The sequence below is a fragment of the Mustelus asterias genome, chromosome 8 (assembly GCF_964213995.1).
Source record: "Mustelus asterias chromosome 8, sMusAst1.hap1.1, whole genome shotgun sequence".
Taxonomy (NCBI): Eukaryota; Metazoa; Chordata; class Chondrichthyes; order Carcharhiniformes; family Triakidae; genus Mustelus; species Mustelus asterias.
In genome coordinates, this window is record NC_135808.1 from 3,286,264 (window position 1) to 3,311,166 (window position 24,903).

General features: G+C 44.2%; 3 protein-coding genes across 3 annotated transcripts in view; all 3 read right to left on the reverse strand.

Moving 5' to 3' along the window:
* LOC144497625 (uncharacterized) overlaps positions 1 to 13,031 on the reverse strand; it is a 54,377-nt gene extending 41,346 nt beyond the window's left edge. The window contains exons 1-6 of the mRNA XM_078219066.1: positions 12,742 to 13,031; positions 7,561 to 7,645; positions 4,428 to 4,772; positions 3,541 to 3,825; positions 2,107 to 2,226; positions 746 to 772 (exon numbers count right to left, since the gene is read on the reverse strand). Of these exons, the coding sequence (XP_078075192.1) occupies positions 746 to 772; positions 2,107 to 2,226; positions 3,541 to 3,825; positions 4,428 to 4,772; positions 7,561 to 7,621 (838 nt within the window). The 5' untranslated portion in view covers positions 7,622 to 7,645; positions 12,742 to 13,031. The remainder of the gene's footprint in view (positions 1 to 745; positions 773 to 2,106; positions 2,227 to 3,540; positions 3,826 to 4,427; positions 4,773 to 7,560; positions 7,646 to 12,741) is intronic.
* The window catches only part of LOC144496746 (butyrophilin subfamily 1 member A1-like), a 284,881-nt gene that overhangs the window by 41,346 nt on the left and 218,632 nt on the right, over positions 1 to 24,903 (reverse strand).
* The window catches only part of LOC144496741 (carnitine O-acetyltransferase-like), a 56,638-nt gene continuing 47,595 nt past the window's right edge, over positions 15,861 to 24,903 (reverse strand). The window contains exons 12-14 of the mRNA XM_078217253.1: positions 24,561 to 24,623; positions 23,613 to 23,750; positions 15,861 to 17,060 (exon numbers count right to left, since the gene is read on the reverse strand). Of these exons, the coding sequence (XP_078073379.1) occupies positions 16,845 to 17,060; positions 23,613 to 23,750; positions 24,561 to 24,623 (417 nt within the window). The 3' untranslated portion in view covers positions 15,861 to 16,844. The remainder of the gene's footprint in view (positions 17,061 to 23,612; positions 23,751 to 24,560; positions 24,624 to 24,903) is intronic.

The window sequence follows — 24,903 nt, forward strand, 5'->3', positions numbered from 1 at the left end:
TCAGTCCAAAGATGTGCAGGTTAGGTGGATTGGCCATGCTAAATTGTCCCTTAGCGTCCCAAGATGTGCAGGTTAGGGGGGTTGGCCACGCTGAATTGTCCCTTAGCGTCCCAAGGTGTGCAGGTTAGGGGGGGTTAGCCACACTAAATTTCCCCTTAGCGTCCCAAGATGCATAGGTTAGGGGGATGAGCAGAGTTAATAAGTGGTGTTACGGAGTAAGCTTGGGTAAGAGTTGGTGCAGACTCGATGGGCCAAATGGTCTCCTTCTACGATAACTTACCCTTTGTAAACTAATGTGAGGAAATCTTGATTATCCCAAATCTCTTTTTGTGGTATTAAATTTCATCTTGTCTCATGGGCTCAAGAAGCTGATTTGTTGGTCAGTAGGTACCTGATTTTTTTTTTCCTTTTAATTATTTGAATCAAGCATTTAGCGCGCACCCTCCCCCCCCCCCCCCCCCCCCTGCCCCCACCGCCCCCAACCCCTCACTCCATCCCCAATACAATTCTCAGGCACAGCCTCCATATTCATAGGTGTCTAAAAGACGGTAGTCAGAGCCACTATTATTTCCAAACATCTGTTAGCATTCTCAGATGCAAGCCATCAGGATAATTTTTTCCCCCGCTTTCATCCGATAACTTTTTTCCATACTTATGAAAATATATATGGAATTAAAATTTTCAAAATCTAAGTCATAAAAACAGACCTTTCTGATTCAGTATCGGAATGATTAGGATAGCTTACCTTCCAAAATGCAAAACAGTCGTAGTTCTGGAAGTCAAGAACACAAGAATGTGTTAGTGTGAGAGATTCTGTCACAGCCTACAAAGAAATACTGGGTACACATTTAGAAACCTTCTCATTGTATCAATGGAACAAATCTTAAAGATAATTGACTGAAACTCTGAACAAATATATTAATTTTTAAAATCCTACTCCACTTGGGTTTTAAAATCTTGACCAAAGAAAGGATTTGCATTTGTTTAGCCCCTTTCACATCTTCAGATCATCCAAATTGCTTTACGATCATTTAACTACTTTCAAAAATGGCAGCCATTTACAGCACAGCAAGATCCCACAAATAGAAATGAAATGATCAGGGTTTTTTTAAGCTGATTGTGGTATAAATGCCAGTCAGAAACTCAGGGAGAAGTCCCTTGCTTTTCTCTGAATAATAGGTGTGGGGTCTTTTGTGTTCGCCTGAGGGGCAGAGATGGACTTGGTTTAATGCCAATGATGCCACCTTCAACAGTGCAGCACTTTCTCAGTACACTACTGAATTATGAGCTTAGGCTTGTGTCTAAAGTGGGAATTGAACTCATGACCTTCCATAGAGTTTATACATTTCACCTCCGTCTAATGTTCTTGTGATGGTGATGATAATGGGCTAACCATATGCCTCAATATGTCTAATTCAGGATGTCACGAGGGTAACCATCAGATCAAACTTGGGCAGTGTTGGGATAATAGGCTCCATATCGTTACTAATGAACTTCTGAATCCTTACAATATCCCACACAAATAGAATAATATTGCAGTTTAGTTCTGTGTTCCATTTAGATACTGTATAGCGCTGTTATGGTTATTTGAGGGGACCAAGCTGTGTAACCCAAAGCAGTTCATTCTCCTCAGGTTCTGACAATAATCCTTCCTAACCTCCTGCTCCATAGTCCACTGCCTGTTCCCTCATATATACCCATCTAGATGTATCTTCATCCATATACTTCCTACACAACATATCAATGTGCAGTGTTGTAGCAAGTTTGACTACAGCAAAGATGCGACGTAAATGCATAATATTGTTATTTCTAGGTTCCAACAATCCAAAGTCATGTAAAAACACAGCAATGGTTCTTTGCCGCTGAGATAGGAAAGTGTGTCAGACTCTGAAGTAGTGAAAGTGAAGGTGGTTGGGACAGCAAAACAGACAGAATTATGATTTCTCACTCATTACACCGTATGCCCGACACGGAATGGCAGAGGTATTTAATGGCCGACCAAAATCACCAGTGCCCACATCCACTTTCATTCCAAAGAATGCTGCCTACAAAGCATTTTACAGTCTTTTTATGGCAATAATGTTGAACTGTTACCTATGATCGTACCTTTAATCTTTTTACGTTTTCTTCTGTGGAATATTATAGCGAGAACAATGACGGTAATCACAAGGCCTACAAACACCCAGAAAATTACCAGCCATGGATTAACCTTGGGAAAGAATGCCTCTGTAAAGTGAAACAGAAACAAAATCAATGTCTGATCAGAAATATGAACCTTGGGGCCCCAAATTTGATTGGCGATGTCAGCATCATTGGACCCATTTCTGACTCAAAGTGCCCATAACATCATCAGAAATTCGAGCATTTACTTAAACTGTGGCAGAATTGGCTCAATCTAGTCACCTGGTCAATGGACATCCAGTTTATTAAAGAGCACTGATCGATGCTTGGGGTGGGGGAAAGTTGGAGTCACACAATAAATAGTGTGTGCAAACTAGTGCAAGGAATTAAACAATAATCAATGGAGATTAGAAGCTTGCCAATTGATAACGCTTTAAGAGCACTACATATTGATGCAGACACATCAAGCATTGGCTCAAATACAATTACAATGGGGGCAAGACAAGGAAGGCTGAAAAAGGCAATTGAATTTATGATTTCCATGGTTGCAGCATAAAGGAGGCATTTAACCAAAAGATCCCAGGTTGCAGTTCTGCTCATCTCTGCAAAGTGAGCAGGTCACAGCCAAGGCAACAGTAGGGGAGGTCCAGGAGGAGAGAAAAAAAAATCCAATCTTTCCCGTGTTAGATCATTAGCCTGTGACCTCTGCTGGATCATGTGCATTTGTGTGCATGGATGTGTGAGGGAGAGGGGACTCAGTAGGATGTCAGCCAGGGGGCCAGGAAAATTAGCGCATCAGCAGCAGCACCCTCACTGTAAACTGGCTGTCTCTGCATATACATGAAATAGACAACGCAGACAAAGGTGGATGTTTCACTATATCTATCAACAGGACACAGTTGAATGTCCTTGCTAACAGCACCGAAATTGTAATAAAGACATCATTAACTGACCATTGTCTGAATAGACATTTCATCCATCTACCACTAATGATTATGACATTACCAATAGGATGCGATTAAACAGCTATTGTCTCGGGCCTACCTCTTTGTATCATATGTAAATAATTTAATGGTGTGCATGACTAGAAACAATTATCTTTAGTAGAAGTTGGAAGAAATACCCTATAAAAAGGTTAACTGTACACAATTGAGCAGAGCAGATTGAAAAAGCCTTAGGGACTCTCCAGTTCTCCTCTCCTCATCTATAAGGCGGCAATAAAGGATCGATCACTTGCGAACGCTATGTCCGAATATCTTTCGAGCACCAGCACATGAGAAGATGTACTGTGCTCAGTTGATGGTATCTCAATCCACATGATCCCACATATGACATCGGGAAGCATACCACAAGAAGACTGATACCCAGTGAGTCAGTAACTTTAGGACAGGAATGAACACAAAAGGGCTGCTCACATACCTGGTAGCTGGAGATGGGCCTCTTCCTCTTCGCTCAATAGACTGTTTTGCATGAGACAAGAGAATCTGTTCACAGAATCGCTTGTTACGTCAATTTGAGTCGAGACGGTGAAAAGGCCACTGGAGTCTTTCTGATGTGTGGTCACAGGTTGTGTTGTGATAGATTGTCCATTCCCATCCAACCACTTCACACTCGGCTCTGGATACCATCCATCCGATTTACACTCAAGACGAACTCCTTGACTATTGATTCCCTCCAGGTGAATCCAAGGCTGTTGTCCAACACCTGCAGGTAGACGTCATCAATTATCAATACAAGGCAAATTGTATGTGATCGATTAAAATGTATTTCCGGATGTATTATTGCGACAATGCAACATTAATTGTAGACCATTAACTACCATCAACATGACAAATTTGGCTCCTCTAACAAAAGATTAGGGGTGGAATTTTCCCAAAAATGACTGAGTGTCATTTTGGGTGAGAAAACCAGCATGTCTGGCGTGAACCGGATTGGGACCTTCCCGCACTTGGTGAAATTAAAGAACCCCTCCCTGCCCCTACGGACATCGGATCCCCTACATCTTACTGTTCCCCTCACTAAACATAATCGCTGGCCTGATCTAAGAAATAGGAACAGGAGTAGGCCATTCAGGCCTTTGAGCCTGCTCCACCATTTTAAACCTGGAAGCCTTTTCTAAACCTGTGCAAATGCACTTTTTCAACTTAAACACTTGAAAGATAATTCATTCCTAAAAAAATACTTAAGAGAGTCAAACTGATGGTACAAGTGAATAATGTTAACGGACACCAGCACATCTTTAGCTAAGTCTCCATGGGCTTGGAGGTTACGACTTCTTATTTAATATTGTGAACGCATGGACTAACCTCCAACTTTGAGATTTATCACTGCTTCCTCATAATCTGTTTTGGAGTCAATAAAACATGTGTAATCCCCTTCATCTGATGCTCTTATCTTCTTCAGTTTGAGAGAGGCATTGCCATGAGGAAACTGATCTTTAAAAAGTTCCGTCCTCCCTCGATAAGCGCCATCTCTCACAGGTTGGTCCTTTCCACGAGTATATAAATGTACTGGTGAAGTGTAGTCTGACTTATACCATCGAACTTCCAGTTTGTCCAGAGATGAACCGGGTTCCATTTGGCACTGTAATACAACGTCTTCACCAACAGCCACTATGATGGGATGTTTTGCTCCAATAACACGAAACTTCTCTGGTAAAATATAACATTTTAAACAACATCGGCAGTCATTCCAGAGAAATATTATAGTTGCAACATCATAAAGTGTATTTCGCAAAATGTAACTTAAAATCATTTTTCCTTCCGATAACTTCACACAACTCTAGGAAAAAAGTGGAAAAGAAACATTATGGACTTCATATCCGTTACTTATTTAAGAATAAATACTGCGATTTAATAAGGACACCAGACTGATCTCCTGTTGTTGCAACAGGAGGCAGGTGGAACCTCCAGAGAAACAGCGGAATTGGCTACCCAGCTATCGCACTGGAAATTCGACAAGTTTTCCCCCAAAGTTTCAGTGGGAGACTGGGAGAACCCATGGCATTTCAGAACTGGTATATTAAAAAGCAAGCAGGAGTGAGAAAGGGGCAGTCAGACCAACCCCCTCAGACTCACAGTAACAGTGGAAATGTTCAGTGGGACCAATGTTAGTGGGAATCCATCTTTCAGGTGAGGTGGTAAACCTCTCGAGTTGATGTAAAAGATCCCACTGCATGGCCATCATTCCGAAGAATATCAGTGGAGTTCTCATCCGCTTTTTAGCTCTTTGTTATTCTTTCACCAAAATTATCTGGTCATCATCATTGTTTGTGGGAATGCCACCACCTACAAGTTCTCCTCCAAGCCACTCACCATCCTGACTTGGAAATATATCGCCATTCCTTTTCAGTTGCTGAGTCAAAATCCTGGAACTCACTTCCTAATGGCAGTGTTGGTCAACCCACATCTCATGGACTGCAGTGATTCAAGAAGGCAACTCACCATCATCTTCTCAAGGGCAACTAGGGATGGGCAATAAATTCTGGCCAGCCAACAATGTCCCACAAATGAATAAAATAAAAGCTTGCTGTGTGCAAAGTGGCTGCTGCATTTTCGACATTACCAACATGATTTCAATTCAAAAGTAATTAATTGGCAGTAGATTTATTTTTATTCATTCACAGGACATGGGTGTCGCTGGCTACACCAGCATTTATTGTCCATCCTTTCTTGCCCCTTGAAAAGGTGGTGGTGAGCTGCCTTCTTGAAGCTCTGCATTCCCTGAGGCACAGGTACATGGTGCTATTAGGGAGGAAATTCCAGGATTTTGACTGAGCAACAGTGAAGGAATTGCAATATATTCCCAAGTTAGAATGGTGAGTGGCTTGGGAGGTGAACTTGCAGATGGTGGTATTCCCAGGTATCTGCTGCCCTTGTCCTTCTAGATGGTAGTGATCTTGGGTTTGGAAGGTGCTCTGCAACATTCTGAGATCATGAAAGGTGCTACATATGTATAAATGCAATCTTTCTTTCCAGCTACCATTTACTTGTTTCTTGACATAAGAACATAAGAGATAGGAGCAGGAGTAAACCACATCGCCTGCTCCAATCGCCTGCTCCTCCATTCAGTATAATCATAGTTGATTTTTTGCCTCATCTCCACTTTCCTGCCCTTCGCCCTAGGTTCTCCGAAAGATTAAAAATTCTCAGCCTTGAATGTACTAAATATCCACAACCCTCTGGCGTTTAGAATTCCAAAGATTCACAATCTTGAGTGAAGAAATTTTGTTTGATCTCAGTCTAAATGATCAGCCCCTTATCCTGAAGCTGTGCACTATGTTCCAGAGTCTCCAGCCAAAGGAAGCAATCTCTCTGTGTCTAACCTAAAAACACCTTCACAACCTTGTTTGATGTTCTTCTTTAAACGAGATTACCTCCCATTCTGCTAAACTATTAGAGAGGCCCAATTGCACAGCCTCTCGTCATGGGCATAATCCCAGAACAAGGGGTTGTCCATTTCAAACAGAGAGGAGGAGGAATTTCTTTAGGAAATCTATGGGATTCTTTACTGCAGAGCGCTGTAGAGGCTGGGTCGTTAAGTATGCTCAAAGCTGAGATAGACAGATTTTTAATCAGTAAGGGAATCAAGGGTTATGGGGATAAGGCGGGAATTGAGGATTATCACATCAGATCAGTCATTGCAGTCGGGAATGGGTTAATGAACTTTGTCACACTTAAGCATTAAGACCCGAACTCTGTGATTTTGTTTAGAACACTGCAGAGTCCATGTTTTTGTCAGAGTTCGGTGTTTTTCATGTCTGTGCCAGATAAGAGGAACAGCTATTTTTTGCTGTCTCCACTGTTATTCAGAAATGCGATTAACCCAGCTCGAGTTAAGCTAAACAACCTCCATTTTTATGTACCTTTGTTTAACATGATGGAGTTGACATGTATGCCTTCTGTCTTTGAATCACCATAGATTCATATATATATTCATCATACGTTATTCATCTTATCCTGATATAAAGTATTATTCAAACCTGTATGTATATTAGTTAACTTGTTTGTGCAAAACCTGTGATGTTGTTTCAAGGATATAAACGATGAACAATCGTGGCCTTGGAGATCGGACAAACTACGCAGAGGAAGATACTGCTAATACAACAAGAATCTCACCATGAACAATGACAGCCATCTCAGGTTTTGCAATGTAATGAGGGCGGGAACAGGGACATATATAAACTCTGTTCTTACTTGTGTTCGATGAGAAGGCTGGGGGTCCACTGTTAGGAACCTCACTTCTCCCACAATTGTGAAAATAAACACTGCATTTTGAACTACTAATTGTGTCAGAGGTTTTTTACCTACAACAGTCATCATCTCACTGAATGGTGGAGTAAACTCGATGGGCCGAATGCCTACTTCTTATGGTCTATGGTATCATTGATCAATAGGGTAAGGCATCAGTAATACTTACTGTAAAAACTCAATTTCTTACCTGTTATTGCAGTTTGAAGAACACAGAGAAGGACCAAAACACTGAAGCATATTCGTTTCATCTTTGGAAATATTTGATTGATTACCTGAATGAAAATCCTTGTTAATCTTTTTGAAGAGAACATCATTAAAATATCAATGGTCCTGAAATTAAGCTATGGATGCTGATGTACAATTATAATTAATACAATTTCTGAAATTGTGCCCTTTTTTCGCATTCCAACCATTATTCTGTAAATTGAGTTTGTGTCTTTATATGCCCTGTTTGTGAACAGAATTCCCACTCACCTGAAGAAGGGGCTTCAGACTCCGAAAGCTTGTTGGACTTTAACCTGGTGTTGTTAAACTTCTTACTGTGTTTACCGCAGTCCAACGCCGGCATCTCCACACCCTTCTTTTTTAGCAGAGGTGCAATTCACTTAAGTTCAATAAGTGCCATTTGTTCATATGTCTTCCTCACAACATCTAACTCCCCACCTCACCTCCCATTGTCTCAGTAATATGGCTACTGCAGCGAGGAGGAAACACTATTCTAATGAGCTGTGAACACATGGTTTTTTTTCAACACTAAAACCATTTCTGCATTAGCTCAGCAATTTTATCCCATGACCAGAGACCAGGAAAGTCCTAAGTTTGATCTTTGGTCTGTTAATCCAACAGAAAAAAAAACAGTTTGGACCACGGTAGCACAGTGGTTAGCACTGCTGCTTCACAGCTCCAGGGACCTGGGTTCGATTCCCGGCTCGGGTCACTGTCTGTGTGGAGTTTGCACATTCTCCTCGTGTCTGCGTGGGTTTGCTCCGGTTTCCTCCCACAGTCCAAAGATGTGCGGGTTAGGTTGATTGGCCATGCTAAAAATTGCCCCTTAGTGTCCTGAGATGCGTAGATTAGAGGGATTAGTGGGTAAAATATGTAGGGATATGGGGGTAGGGCCTGGGTGGGATTGTGGTCGGTGCAGACTTGATGGGCCGAATGGCCTCTTTCTGTACTGTAGGGTTTCTATGATTTCTATGAAGTTACTGTGAAAATCCACCAGTTGCCATTGCCATAGTTTTCACTGCTTTTTTTCTTCTGGGAAGTGTTGCTGAACTTCAGGCAGGATTGTGGGAACAGCAACACCAATTGGCCTCACTATAACCTGCATTAGGAAAAGGTGAATCAGTCGATGTTTCACTCCTGACCAATATATTTGTGGATTCTAGGGTGAGACCAGGACCAGGGGTTGGTTCTGACATTCACACAAACACGCACTTGCTGTCAGGACATCACGTATAAATAATGCCCATTTTGGCAAGATACTGCAGGGTGTGCACCTGTCCTGTATAACTACATCAGGGCGGCACGGTAGCACAGTGGTTAGCACTGCTGCTTCACAGCTCCAGGGACCTGGGTTCAATTCCCGGCTTGGGTCATTGTCTGTGTGGAGTTTGCACATTCTCCTCGTGTCTGCGTGGGTTTCCTCCGGGTGCTCCGGTTTCCTCCCACAGTCGAAAAATGTGCGGGTTAAGTTGATTGGCCATACTAAAAATTGCCCTTAGTGTCCTGGGTTGCATCGGTTAGAGGGATTAGTGGGTAAAAATATGTAGGGATATGGGGGTAGGGCCTGGGTGGGATTGTGTGGTCGGTGCAGACTCGATGGGCCGAATGGCCTCTTTCTGTGCTGTAGGGTTTCTAAGATTTCTAAGATTCTAAGATCAAAGTTAAAGTTTATTTATTAGTCACAAGAAGGCTTACATTCACACTACGATGAAGATACTGTGAAAATCCCCTAGTCGCCATACTCCGGCGCCTGTTCGGGTACACAGATGGAAAATTTAGCATGGCCAATTCACCTAACATTACAACAAGGCCTGGGAGAAAATAATAAAGCAATAAAAAACAAGAAAAAATACAAACGGTGAGAAATTGTCATACCTGGTTTAAATCCCTCCTTGGATTTCCTCCCTACCTCTATAACTTCCTCCAGTCCCGTAATCCTCCGAGATATCTGCACCCATCTAATTCTGGCTTCTTGTGCATTCCCACGCTTATTACTCCACCACTGGCTGTTGTATCTTCAGCTGCCTAGGCCCAAGCTCTGGAATACCCTCTCTATACCTCGCCACCTCAAGGGAGGAGGGAGGACCACAAGGGACTACAAAAGGTCGTGAATGTAGCCCCATCCATCGCGCGAACCAGCCTCCCATCCACTGACTCTGTCCAAACATTCCACTGCCTCGGCAAAGCAGCCAGCATAATTAAGGACCCCACGCACCCCGGACATTCTCTTTTCCACCTTCTTCCATCGGGAAAAAGATACAAAAGTCTGAGGTCACGTACCAACCGACTCAAGAAGAGCTTCTTCCCTGCTGCTGTCAGACTTTACCTTGCATTTAGTTGATCTTTCTCTACACCCTAGCTGTGGCTGTAACTGCATTCTGCACTCTCGTTTTCTTCTCTATGAACGATAAGCTTTGTCTCTATAGCGCGCAAGAAACAATACGTTTCACTGTGTGTTAATACATGTAACAATAATAAATCAAATCAAACCAAATCACCTCATTTCCCTCCTACAAGACTCCTTAAAATCTACCTTTTAAATAATACTGAATATAGAGAAAAAGATAAATACAAGTCTAAATTTTATACCCTGGAGATCATTTTCAAAACACTTTTTACAGACTTGGTTCACACTGCTGCCTCACAGCGCCAGGGACCTGGGTTCAATTCCAGCCTTGGGTGACTGTCTGTGTGGAGTTTGCACATTCTCCCCGTGTCTGCGGGGGTTTCCTCCGGGAGCTCCAGTTTCCTCCCACAGTCCAAAGATGTGCAGGTTACATTGATTGGCCATGCTAAATTGCCCCTTACTGCAAGGGGGATTAGCAGGGTAAATACGTGGGGTTATGGAGATCGGGCCTGGGTGGGATTGTGGTCGGTACAGGCTCAATGGGCCAAATGACCTCCTTCTGCATTGTAGGGATTCTATGATTCTATGCTCGGCTTTCCTCCCACAGTCCAAAGGTGTGCAGATTAGGTAGGTTGGCCATGCTAAGTTGTTCCTTAGTGTCCAAAGATGTGCAGGTTAGGGGGAATTGTCTATGCTAAATTGCACCTTAGTGTCCAAAGATCTGCCGGTTAGGTGGATTGGCTATGCTAAATGCCCCATAGTGTCCCAAGATGTGGTTAGGAGGATTGGCCATGCTAAATTGCCCCCTAATCTCCAAAGATTTCAGGGACAGATGAATTATCCATGTGTGGTGTTACAGGGATAGTCATGATGTGGAGATGCCGGCGTTGGACTGGGGTGAACACAGTAAGAGTTTTAACAACACCAGGTTAAAGTCTAACAGGTTTATTTGATAGCAAATACCATTAGCTTTCGGAGCGCAGCTCCTTCGTCAGATGGAGTGGAAATCTGCTCTCAAACAGGGCACAGAGACACAAAATCAAGTTACAGAATACTGATTAGAATGCGAATCTCTACAGCCAAACAGGTCTTAAGGATACAGACAATGTGAGTGGAGGGAGCATTAAGCACATGTTAAAGAGATGTGTATTGTCTCCAGACAGGACAGCCAGGGAGATTCTGCAAGTCCAGGAGGCAAGCTGTGGGGGTTACTGATAGTGTGACATAAACCCAACATCCCGGTTTAGGCCGTCCTCATGTGTGCGGAACTTGGCTATCAGTTTCTGCTCAGCGACTCTGCACTGTCGTGTGTCGTGAAGGCCACCTTGGAGAACGCTTACCCGAAGATCAGAGGCTGAATGCCCGTGACCACTGAAGTGCTCCCCCACAGGAAGAGAACAGTCTTGCCTGGTGATTGTCGAGCGGTGTTCATTCACCCATTGTCGTAGCGTCTGCATGGTTTCCCCAATGTACCATGCCTCGGGACATCCTTTCCTGCAGCGTATCAGGTAGACAACGTTGGCCGAGTTGCAAGAGTAGGTACTGTGTACCTGGTCGATGGTGTTCTTACATGAGATGATGGCATCCGTGTCGATGATCCGGCATGTCTTGCAGAGGTTGCTGTGGCAGGGTTGTGTGGTGTCATGGTCACATGGTCAGTGACCACCCTGCCACAGCAACCTTTGCAAGACATGCTGGATCATCGACACGGATGCCATCATCTCATGTGAGAACACCATCTACCAGGTACACAGTACCTACTCTTGCAACTCGGCCAGCGGTGTCTACCTGATACGCTGCAGGAAAGGATGTCCCGAGGCATGATACATTGGGGAAACCATGCAGACGCTACAACAACGGATGAATGAACACCGCTCGACAATCACCAGGCAAGACTGTTCTCTCCCTGTGGGGGGAGCACTTCAGCGGTCACGGGCATTCAGCCTCTGATCTTCGGGTAAGCGTTCTCCAAGGCGGCCTTCACGACACACGACAGCGCAGAGTCGCTGAGCAGAAACTGATAGCCAAGTTCCGCACACATGAGGAGGGCCTAAACTGGGATGTTGGGTTTGTGTCACACTATCAGTAACCCCCACAGCTTGCCTCCTGGACTTGCAGAATCTCATTGGCTGTCCTGTCTGGAGACAATACACATCTCTTTAACATGTGCTTAATGCTCCCTCCACTCACATTGTCTGTATCTTTAAGACCTGGTTGGCTGAAGAGATTCGCATTCTAATCAGTATTCTGTAACTTGATTTTGTGCCTCTGTGCCCTGTTTGAGAGCAGATTTCCACTCCATCTGACGAAGGAGCAGCGCTCCGAAAGCTAATGGTATTTGCTACCAAATAAACCTATTGGACTTTAACCTGGTGTTGTTAAAACTCTTACTGTGGTTACAGGGATAGAGCAGGGGTGGGGGGGTTACTCGGATAGGGCAGGGTGTGGGGGTGGGGTTACTGGGATAGGGGGTGAGGGGTTACTGGGATGGGGGGGTGTTACAGGGATGAGGGGTTACAGGGATGGGGGGTTACAGGGATGGGGGCGGGGGAGGGGGGGGGGGGTTACAGGGATAGAGCCTGGGGAAGATACTCTGTCTGAGAGTCGGTACTGTGGGGATTCGATCAGACTTCCTTGTTTCAGTTTAGGCCTAAATTCGCCACTCTCCAAACACAGATTGCAAAAGGCGCAATGGGTTTAACACTGATCCCGGTTTAAAAGTCCCAAAATGAACCCTTTAACTCACTGATTCTCCCCCAGCTCGCAATGAGGAGGAATGTTCCTGAAGCCACTGGCCTGGTCAACACTTCCAGCAGCCGCTTCCCATCTCCCCGAGAGCCTCCTTATCCAGAACTTCCCGATGGAAAGTCATCCCGGCTTGCTGCGGGTGAGTTTGGGATCTGTGCAGCCGAAGCGGATCAGAGAGAAGCTCTTCCTTCAATGTCCAGTTTCTGGACACAACAGCAAAAGAAACAGCAAAGACCCCAAGGAGGGGAGAAGTAAATTTAAAATAACTCCACAAAATGATCTGATAAATTGGGCGTCACCGAGAAGAAAGTGAAAATGTTCAAGGGATTGGTACTTCAGAAATCATTAGTTTCCGGATTATAAATCAGTTATAAAATAAACAGAAACACTTTTAAATCCAAAGTCCACGACAAGCAACAGGTAGCACGTTATAGATTCAAATTCACACACACTGCCCTTCACAACCGCCAGGTATCCCAGGTTGATTCACAGTTAAAATAAAAGTGTTGTAATGTAGGAGGTACAATAACCCAATGTAATGTCTAACTCTCTCAAACGGCAAGGGCCGAATGCGCAGATAATCATTTTTGTAGTGACTTTGATTGAGGGATAGATGTTATCCAAGACATCAGTAACATCTTAATGAAACGTCCTAAGGTGCTTCATTTAAAGTTTATTTATTAGTGTCATAAGCCAGCTCCATTAACACTGCAATGAAGTTACTGTGAAAATCCTCTAGTAGCTACACTCTGGCACCTGTTCGGGTACACTGAGGGAAAATTGAGCATGGCCAATGCGCCTAACCAGCACGTCTTTGAACTGTGGGAGGAACCAGAGCACCCGGAGGAAACCCAAGCAGACCAAGGGAGAACGTGCAGACTCCACACAGACAGTGACCCGAGGCTGGAATTGAACCTGGATCCCTGGCGCTGTGAGGCTGCAGCGCTTATCAAACCTTATCAAACGCTTTACTGAAATCCACATACACCACATCAACTGCTTTACCCTCATCCACCTCTTTGGTCACCTTCTCAAAGAACTCAATAAGGTTTGTGAAGCATGACCTACCCTTCACAAAACCGTGCTGACTATCCTAATCAAATTATTCCTTTCTAGATGATTATAAATCCTATCTCTTATAATCCTTTCCAAAACTTTGCCCATAACAGAAGTAAGGCTCACTGGTCTATAATTACCAGGGTTGTCTCTACTTCCCTTCTTGAACAAGGAGACAACATTTGCTATCCTCCAGTCTTCTGGCACTATTCCTGTAGACAATGACGAGATAAAGATCAAAGCCAAAGGCTCTGCAATCTCCTCCCTAGCCTCCCAGAGAATCCTGGGATAAATCCCATCCCGCCCAGGGGACTTATCTATTTTCACACTTTCCAGAATTGCGAACACCTCCTCCTTATTAACCTCAATCCCGTCCAATCCAATAGCCTGTATCTCAGTATTCTCCTCGACAACATTGTCTTTTTCCTGTGTGAATACTGACGAAAAATTCTCATTTAGTGCCCCTCCTATCTCTTCAGGCTCCACGCACAACTTCCCACTACTGTCCTTGACTGGCCCTAATCTTACCCTAGTCATTCTTTTATTCCTGACATATCTGTAGAAAGCTTTAGGGTTTTCCTTGATCCTACCTGCCGAAGACTTCTCATGAACCCTCTTGGCTCTTCTTAACTCTCTCTTTAGGACCTTCCTGGCTAACTTATAACTCTCAACTGCCCTAACTGAGCCTTCACGTCTCATCTTTACATATGTCTCCTTCCTCTTCACAAGAGATTCAATTTCTTCAGTAAACCACGGTTCCCTCACTCGATCATTTCCTCCCTGCCTGACAGGTACATACTTATCAAGGACACCCAGTAGCTGTTCCTTGAACAAGCTCCACATTTCAATTGTGTCCATTCCCCGCAGTTTCCTTCTCCAACCTATGCATCCTAAATCTCTCCTAATCACATCATAATTTCCTTTCCTCCAGCTATAACTCTTGCCCTTCGGTATATACCTATTCCTTTCCATCGCTAAAGTAAATGTAACCGAATTGTGGTCACTATCACCAAAGTGCTCCCCAACTCCAAATCTAACACCTGGTCTGGTTCATTACCCAGTACCAAATCCAATGTGGCCTCGCCTCTTGTTGGCCTATCTACATACTGTGTCAGGAAACCCTCCTGCCTGCACACATTGGACAAAAACTGACCCATCTAAAGTACTCGAACTATAGCTTTTCCAGTCAATATTTGCAAAGTTAAAGTCCCCCATAACAACTACCCTGTTACTTTCGCTCCTATCCAGAATCATCTTTGCAATCCTTTCCTCTACATCTCTGGAACTTTTCGGAGGCCTATAGAAAACTCCCAACAGGGTGACGGTCAACAAAATGTCTCAGGGGCTGCACCCAGAACACTGATGGGCTGCATGTGACCCTTGGGCTGCAGGTCACTCACCACTGTCTTTTAGGGAAGGAAATCTGCCATCCTTACCTGGTCTGGCCAACATATGACTCCAGATCCATACTGTGGTCGACTCTTAAATGTCCTCTGAAATGGCCTAGCAAGCCACTCAATTCAAGGGCAATTAGGGACGGGCAATAAATGCTATGATGTGGAGATGCCGGCGTTGGACTGGGGTAAACACAGTAAGAAGTTTAACAACACCAGGTTAAAGTTCAACAGGTTTATCTGGTAGGTGTGGCTTTTGCTACCAAATAAACCTGTTGGACTTTAACCTGGTGATGTTAAACTTCTTACAATAAATGCTACCCAGCCAGCGACGCCCACATCCAATTGATTTTTTAAAAATGGGGCCTTGTGTGAGACTAAGTATGACTGCTCCTTCAAAGACCAACTGAGTTTCGGTGGGTTGAAGTTTTTGTGCTATAGGTTCTATAAAGTCTCATGTGAGCACAGAATAGGGACGGATAGCAAACTAGAGTGAAATGTAGATGTGGGCTTTCTAAACAGCAAACTATATGTTGCCAGCAGTTTAAAAAAAGCAAACAGCCTTCTCTTTAGCCTCAGGATATACGTGCAAGATGGAGCAAGCTTATGACAGGATGCCAAGGTCAATTTCCCCCATTATTCTCAATTTCACATTTGCAATAAATAACACCAAAATCATTAAAGATACCAATAAATATGGAGAGAGAAAACAGCACAGTTGCAAGAACTATTTATTTCAAATGTTTTGCATTTCATCACCTTTTGTGGAATAGTGTTCCTAACACAGGCAAGAGCTGACATGCCCCGTCACTGCAATGTGTCTGAATATTTGCATTAAAAATGTACTTCAAATTCAAACAGTGTCACTGAGCAAAGTATTTGTAACAATCCAATTTAAGGGATGGCAAATATTTAGCACCTTCTTTGGAATCGAGCTTCAAATTTAATTCAGATTCCCAAGATGAAATTCCATGGCTTGCCGAATTCTAAAATAATGGCACTACAATCCAGATCCCAGTACAGGGGCATTCACAACACAAAAAGTAACCAGGAACATTACTGCAAGAAAAATGTGACATGTGAGATTGCCTAAAAGGCTGGTAGTGGATATACATGTGGTGTGAGTACCTGACAAGATCTCAGAATAGAGCATACAGTGCTAGGTTAGACCTTTACTGTACCACATCTTTAGACAGTGGATATGCGAGGCAATAATGTGTGGTGCAAAAACATGTGCATAAAGATGTCAAAAGAAAAATCATTGGATTTAACAAAGCTGTAGCAGACTGATATTGCACACATATATTGACCTATTTAGAAATCAGTTAATGCGTCGATCACCAATTATGTTACATAAGGAAGTCCAACAGAAATAATAAATGAAGCCCATCTCTTACATCCATATAAACACCTCATTGCAACATTGTAAACTCAAGACACACAGTACTTCTTTTACAGATGACAATATGAGTTTCAAACACATTTTAAGAACAGGGACATTAAATCATGACCTTTGAATACAGGAAGCAAAAGTTTGGTGTTAAACAGCCTCCAGCATTCAGTACTGATTAACACTTCTGTTGTTGGGGACATCTGGATCACCAGTCATCTGCCTCACCCAAACAGTTTTCAAGGTGACTTTCTAATAAAGGATGTATTGTACACCGTGGATAGGAGAATAACCTTTCCTGTTGGATCTCGCTATGCAGGTTGACCTGATGTCTGTAAAATTAGGTTCTGCATGTCTGAGAGAGCAGTCTCCAGAGATTTCGAAAACCATTCTGCATTAGTCTCTTCACAGCAGTTGAAGGCAGAGACCGAGAAATTGATATGATCTTCTAGGGGATTGTACCAGACGCCATATCCATCCGGCACCATAGGACCAAAGCACATCACACAGTCTGTTCTGGCCGCCACCTACACAGGAGGAGAGACTCGACATTAAAGACAATCTTCCAACATCAAAGCAGTTAACATAGCCACTGTACTGGAACTTGACTCCACTCCTGCCAGGCTCAATATTCTATGTTTACAGTCTCAGGAAATAGAAACCACACATTGCTATCACCACACCAACCTCATAGCTTTCCTCCATCCCGTGGCAGAGTAGAACATAGAACATAGAACATTACAGCGCAGAACAGGCCCTTCGGCCCACGATGTTGCACCGACCAGTTAAAAAAAAAACTGTGACCCTCCAACCTAAACCAATTTCTTTTCGTCCATGAACCTATCTACGGATCTCTTAAACGCCCCCAAACTAGGCGCATTTACTACTGATGCTGGCAGGGCATTCCAATCCCTCACCACCCTCTGGGTAAAGAACCTACCCCTGACATCGGTTCTATAACTACCCCCCCTCAATTTAAAGCCATGCCCCCTCGTGCTGGATTTCTCCATCAGAGGAAAAAGGCTATCACTATCCACCCTATCTAAACCTCTAATCATCTTATATGTTTCAATAAGATCCCCTCTTAGCCGCCGCCTTTCCAGCGAAAACAATCCCAAATCCCTCAGCCTCTCCTCATAGGATCTCCCCTCCATACCAGGCAACATCCTGGTAAACCTCCTCTGCACCCTCTCCAAAGCCTCCACATCCTTCCTGTAATGTGGGGACCAGAACTGCACACAGTACTCCAAGTGCGGCCGCACCAGAGTTGTGTACAGTTGCAACATAACGCTACGACTCCTAAATTCAATCCCCCTACCAATAAACGCCAAGACACCATATGCCTTCTTAACAACCTTATCTACTTGATTCCCAACTTTCAGGGATCTATGCACACATACACCTAGATCCCTCTGCTCCTCCACACTATTCAAAGTCCTCCCGTTAGCCCTATACTCAACACATCTGTTATTCCTACCAAAGTGAATTACCTCACACTTCTCCGCATTAAACTCCATCCGCCACCTCTCGGCCCAACTTTGCAACCTGTCTAAGTCTTCCTGCAAACTACGACACCCTTCCTCACTGTCTACCACACCACCGACTTTGGTGTCATCAGCAAATTTGCTAATCCACCCAACTATACCCTCATCCAGATCATTAATAAATATTACAAACAGCAGTGGCCCCAAAACAGATCCCTGAGGTACACCACTTGTAACCGCACTCCATGATGAATATTTACTATCAACCACCACCCTCTGTTTCCTATCCGCTAGCCAATTCCTGATCCAATTTCCTAGATCACCCCCAATCCCATACATCTGCATTTTCTGCAGAAGCCTACCATGGTGAACCTTATCAAACGCCTTACTAAAATCCATATATACCACGTCCACTGCCTTGCCCCCATCCACCTCCTTGGTCACTTTCTCAAAAAACTCAATAAGGTTAGTAAGGCACGACCTACCTGCCACAAAACCATGCTGACTATCACCTATCAATTCATTACTCTCCAAATAACTATAAATCCTATCCCTTATAATTTTTTCCAACATCTTGCCGACAACAGAAGTGAGACTCACCGGTCTATAATTCCCGGGGAAGTCTCTGTTCCCCTTCTTAAACAATGGGACAACATTCGCTAACCTCCAATCTTCTGGTACTATACCAGAGGCCAACGACGACCTGAAGATCAGAGCCAGAGGCTCTGCAATCACTTCTCTTGCCTCCCAGAGAATCCTTGGATAAATCCCATCCGGACCAGGGGATTTATCTATTTTCAGACCCTCCAGAATATCCTGCACATCCTCCTTATCAACTGTAATACTGTCTATTCTACTCCCCTGCAACCCAGTGTCCTCCTCAGCTATATTCATGTCCCCTTGCGTGAACACCGAAGAGAAATATTGGTTCAATGCTTCACCAATCTCCTCCGGTTCCACACATAACTTCCCTCTGCCATCTATAACTGGCCCTAAACTTGCCCTAACCAACCTTCTGTTCTTGACATACCTATAGAACGCCTTAGGATTCTCTTTAACCCTATCCGCCAAAGTCTTCTCATGTCCCCTTTTAGCCCTTCTAAGCTCGCTCTTCAACTCCCTCTTAGCCAATCTAAAGCTTTCTAGTGCACTACCCGAGTGCTCACGTCTCATCCGAACATAAGCCTCCTTTTTCTTTTTAACCAACAAAGAAACTTTTTTGGTGCACCACGGTTCCCTAGCCCTACCAATTCCTCCTTGCCTGACAGGGACATACCTATCACAGACTCGCAGTAGCTGCTCCTTGAAAAAACTCCACATGTCGGACGTTCCCAGTCCCTGTAATCTCCTAGTCCAACCTATGTTTCCTAATTCTCTCCTAATAGCCTCATAATTACCCTTCCCCCAGCTAAAACCACTGGCCCGAGGTTCATGCCTATCCCTTTCCATCACTAAGGTGAACGTAACCGAATTGTGGTCACTATCACCAAAATGCACACCAACTTCCAAGTCTAGCACCTGGTCTGGCTCATTTCCCAGCACCAGATCCAATATAGCCTCACCTCTAGTTGGCCTGTCTACATACTGAGTCAAAAAACCTTCCTGCACGCTTTGAACAAAAACTGACCCCTCTAACGAGCTAGAGCTATAACAATTCCAGTCAATATTAGTCAAGTTAAAATCCCCCATAACAATTGCCCTATTACTTTCACTCCTAAGCAGGATTGACTCCGCAATCCTTTCCTCAACCTCTCTAGAACTTTTAGGAGGTCTATAAAAGACTCCCAACAGGGTGACCTCTCCTCTCCTATTTCTAATCTCCGCCCATACTACCTCAACAGATAAGTCCTCATCAAACCTCCTCTCTGACACTGTGATACAATCTCTGACCAATAATGCTACCCCTCCCCCTCTTCTACCTCCTTCCCTACTTCGACTAAAACATTTGAACCCCGGGACCTGCAGCATCCATTCCTGCCCCTGCTCTATCCATGTCTCTGAAATAGCCACAACATCGAAGTCCCAGGTACTGATCCACGCTGCAAGTTCACCCACTTTATTGCGAATACTCCTGGCATTGAAGTATACACATTTCAAACCCTGCTCCACCCCACCTCTGCAATGCCGTGCATTGCAGTCCCCATCCATGCATCCCTCACTTTCAGCCCCACTACTCAGGATCCCTCCCCCCCCCGAATCAGTTTAAACCTCCCTGCATGGCCTTAGCAAATTTACCCCCCAGGATATTGGTCCCCTTCTGATTAAGGTGTAGACCATCCTTCTCATAGAGGTCACACCTTCCCCAGTACGAGCCCCAATTGCTTAAGTACCTGAACCCCTCCCTCCTGCACCATCCCCTCAGCCATGAATTCAAACCTTCCCTCTCCCTATTCCTCTCTAAACTATCCCGTGGTACAGGCAAGAGTCCAGAGATAACCACTCTGTCAGTCTTGGCCTTTAGTTTCCACCCCAACTCCATAAATCCCTGCCTAATATCCCCTTCCCCTATCCTCCCTATGTCGTGTGTCCCCACATGTACAATAACTTGTGGTTTATCTCCCTCCCCCCTAAGAGTCCTGAATACCCTGTCAGACACATCCCGGACCCCAGCCCCTGGTAGGCAACACACCAACCCTGAGTCCCTACCTTTAGTTCCGACCCTCCTATCTGTCCCCTTAATTGTGGAGTCCCCAATCACAAGGCCCAGTCTTTTACAGCCCCTAACCACCTGAGCTTTCTCACTCGGCTCACCCCCAGAGATCTGCTCTCTATGCTCAGTTGATTCCTCCTCAACTGTAGCCTCCAGCACCGAAAACCTATTATGGAGGGGAACCGCCCCAGGGGATTGTCTTCCCGATTGCTTCTTACCCCTCCTCCTGGCATTGACCCAAGCCTCATTTCTAGGAGTTACTATTTCTCTATAACTCCTATCAACTTCCACCTCCGCCTCCCGAATTATGCGGAGTTCCTCTACCTCCCCCTCCAGCTCCTTTACACGCTCCTCCAGAAGCTGCAATCTAATGCACTTCTTACAACTAAAATCTCCTGAAACACTACTGGATTTCCTCACCACATACATCCCACAGGAGATGCAGCATACTGCCTGAACTGCCATCCCTGAAGCCATTACCAGCAAGAAAAAAAGAAAACAAAAAACTTCCCCACACTTATAATTAGGTTAGAGGAGGATGGAAGGGTGGGATCCTCTACCAGTGTAGAGGATCGGGTATCTCCTCTGCACCAATTTATAGGGCTAGGGGCCCGAGAGAAAAAAAAAACTACTACTGAGGGGGAACCACCCAGGTAACTGACTTTTAAAGTTAAAATAAAAACCCTTCCCAGACTCCTTTGCTGCCCACTTCTAGTTTTCACTTAAACTTGAAAAACTGCTGTTAAAGTAAAGGCCAAAAAAATACACACACTAGCTGACTAATTAAAATAAACAATTCAATTAATCCAATTAATCTCTTACCAGCACTGCTGCTTTTCAATCACCCCTCTCAGCTTGCTCCAGTGGATCAATCAGTAGGACTCCCCAAAGCCTGTCCTCCATCTACAGGGCACATGTCAGGGGCAAGCCACCCATTTCTCTATCCAAGTGCAGCTGTAACACTCAAAAAGCTCGACACCATCCAGAACAAAGCAGCCCGCTTAACTAGCACCCCATCCATAAACATCCAGTTCCTCTACCTCCGACGCACAGTGGCAGCCGTGAGTGCCACCTAAAAGATGCACTTACCAAGCAACTTAGCTAGCACCTTCCAAACCCGTGATCACTCTTTCTAGAAGGACAAAGGCAGCAGATACATGCGAATGCCACCACCTGGAAGTTCCCCTCCAAGCCGCTCACCATCCTGATGAGGAAATATATCGGCCTTTCCTTCACTGTCACTGGGTTAAAATCCTGGAGCTCCCTCCCTAACAGCACTGTGGGTGTATCTACACCTCAGGGACTGCAGCACATTCAAGAAGACAGCTCGCCACCATCTTCTCAAAGGGAAATTAGGGATGTACAATAAAGGCTGGTCTACCCATGATGCATATGGCCTATGAATGAATAAAAAATAAAAAAGGAGGTGAGGTCAATATGTCTGATCCTGGATGACGACAGAGATTGCCAGATTAATGATATATCGTGCAGTGGCTTAATGAATCAGACCACCCAAAGCTTGTAAGACAATGAGAGAATCAAAGAATGATTGATGTGAGGTACATTGGTTGAGTTGTAGTTTGCAAGATGCCAAAAGAATGAGTGTGCAGAGCTCAATGAACCAATGTTGAATTCTCCTCATTAAACCTGACAGCCCATTGACTGGGTAAGATGGTACCTTGAAACAACTTCGGGCCAATGAGATTTGTATGAGCTTGACTTTGTCAGAGTTGAAAAATAACAGATTCAAGCTACATTCCCAGAACCAAACATCATCCAGGCTGACAGTGCAGCATTTGCTCAGCATTGTAATGGCCTGACTGTGAGGCCATTCTGTAGAGGAGATGACAATTCAAGCCCTCACCAGCCCGTCCCAGAGGTTCATGAGGAATAGCTTCATCCACTCAATGCCCAGGTCAACATTCCATCTTTCATCAACACCACTAAAAATAGATCAGTCGGTCATTCATCTCATTCCTGTTGTGAGATCATACTGTGCACTAAATGCCCACTGTGTTCAAAGTAATTTACTTCAGACACCGAGACATTTCTGACCAGAGTGACGAGTGCGATATAAATGTAGGACTTTCTTTTCAAACGCCAGCTCAAGTGAGTGCATCTCCAACAAGAGAGAATCTAACCACCTCCCCTTGACATTCAGCATTATCATCGCTGGAAACCCCCACCATCAACATTACTATTGACCAAATGAAAACAAGGGAACCATGGTCCAATTAATCGGACGTCAGGACCAAAATGCTGGAATCAAATGTTAAGGACTTGATAATACAACTTAGAAAATTATAATATGATTGGACAGAGGATTTTCAGAATTCTGTGAGGATGTTTCATAGATTCCCTACTGCCATTCAGCCCATCGAGCTTGCACCGACAACAATCCCATCCTCCTAATCCCCCTGACACTAAGGGGCAATTTAGCACGGCAAATCAACCTTTGGAGTGTGTGAGGAAACCGGAGCACCCGTAGGAAACCCATGCAGACACGGGGCGAACATGCAGACTCCACACAGACAGTGACCCCAGGCCGGAATTGAACCCAAGTCTCTGGCGCTGTGAGGCAGCAGTGCTAATTACTGTTCCACCCTGTAACTTAGTAGGATGGATAAGGGACAATTAATGGATGTAGTATATTTGGAATTTCAAAAATATTCAATAATATGCCACACAACATGTTATTCCACAAAATTAGGGCAATGGGATTGATGATAATATATTGGCATGGGATTGAGGCTATGAATAGTTTTGTGGTCATCATTAGACGTTGAATTTGAGACTTTTACTGAATTCAAATTTTGCCAGCTGCCATGGTGGGATTCGAACCCAGGCATTAGCCTAGGTCTCTGGATGGCTAGTCCAGTGACAATGCCACTGTGCCACCACTGCTGCAAATGGCAGCAGTGAAGCTGTTCCCAGCTTCGCCGCACCTGTCCTGTCGAGAGCCTCCAGTGTGTCGCTACAGCAAAAGATGTGTCCATGAAGATCTCTGGCACACTCAGACCTTCTTCAATGGCCTGCAGCTTCATGCCCAGCAAGTGCCTGTCAATTGCCATTCCTTTAAGTGCCTGTGAGTAAAATCGAATGAGCATATTATTTAAAAATAAACATACAGTTCAAATTGCACAGATAATTAATGAGCACTCACTGTTTGTGATCCTATCCAGTTTTCCCATATAATGCAAGGTTTAATAATAACCCTAATTAGATAGCAGAACTAGATAAGCAAGCTGTAAAGCGTGTTAAACCATGCATTACTATTTTCATCAACTATGACCGATATTGCAATAGCCTTGAAAATTAATTCCTCTTGTAGCATTCTCTTCTACTCCAAAGAGGCTTGCTTACGGCTATGCACAGACTAACATCTCAATGATCGTGGGAGAAGGGATTAGTGACTATAATACTGTAAGTACTGAAATATCAGAATTACCAGTGGTTCCCTCCACCTTCCTCAATATGCCGCCATGGCCACTGCTTTGCCCTTATCATTCCTCACACATTCCCCGATTGACTTTCATTGTCACTTCCGCAGATTCATGTAATCCTTTTGTACCTCAAATTTATCACATTTCAGAAATCTGGTACTCCTATCCTTTTTCTGTCGCTTGTGACATTCTGATATTGCAACCCATTTTCACTGAGCCTTAACTTCCTTCTCCCAGTATTTTATCAACCTTTTTCCCTCTCGATTCCACCTGGAAAAGCTGGCAGAAGAAACAGTCTTTCCCTGACCAATAAGTGAACTAAATTGACCACAGGTCCTCTCATCACCCAGGAAACTGGACTATTAACTGTCAGGAAGAAAGGTCAAACTGCAAGCAGAAATGCACTGCAGACAGTTAGACTGAAGAGTTCGGGTAGAAAGATCCCCTTACCATGTCTGTGTACGCACTGTGACAATCAACAGCTTTGTACAATGCTGCCACTTTCTGACTGACCTGTTATTAGAAATGGAGAGAAAAAGGTAGTGAACTGCACAATGTTAAAAAATGCTGTCAGGAATAGTTTGTATTGTTGCATGTTGGAGTAGAAGGAATTTGCTGTCTATTTAGTGTCCTTCACATGTCAGACAGAACTGCGTGTGATTACATTGTCTCCATTTGATTGGACCTTATATCTCGATTTGCTATTTAATGCTGGTGTCATTGCAATCATTGAGTGTGGTCCTTCAGATAGGGTCAGTGTGGGATTCGGATCAGCGAGTGAGGTTCCCCAGTG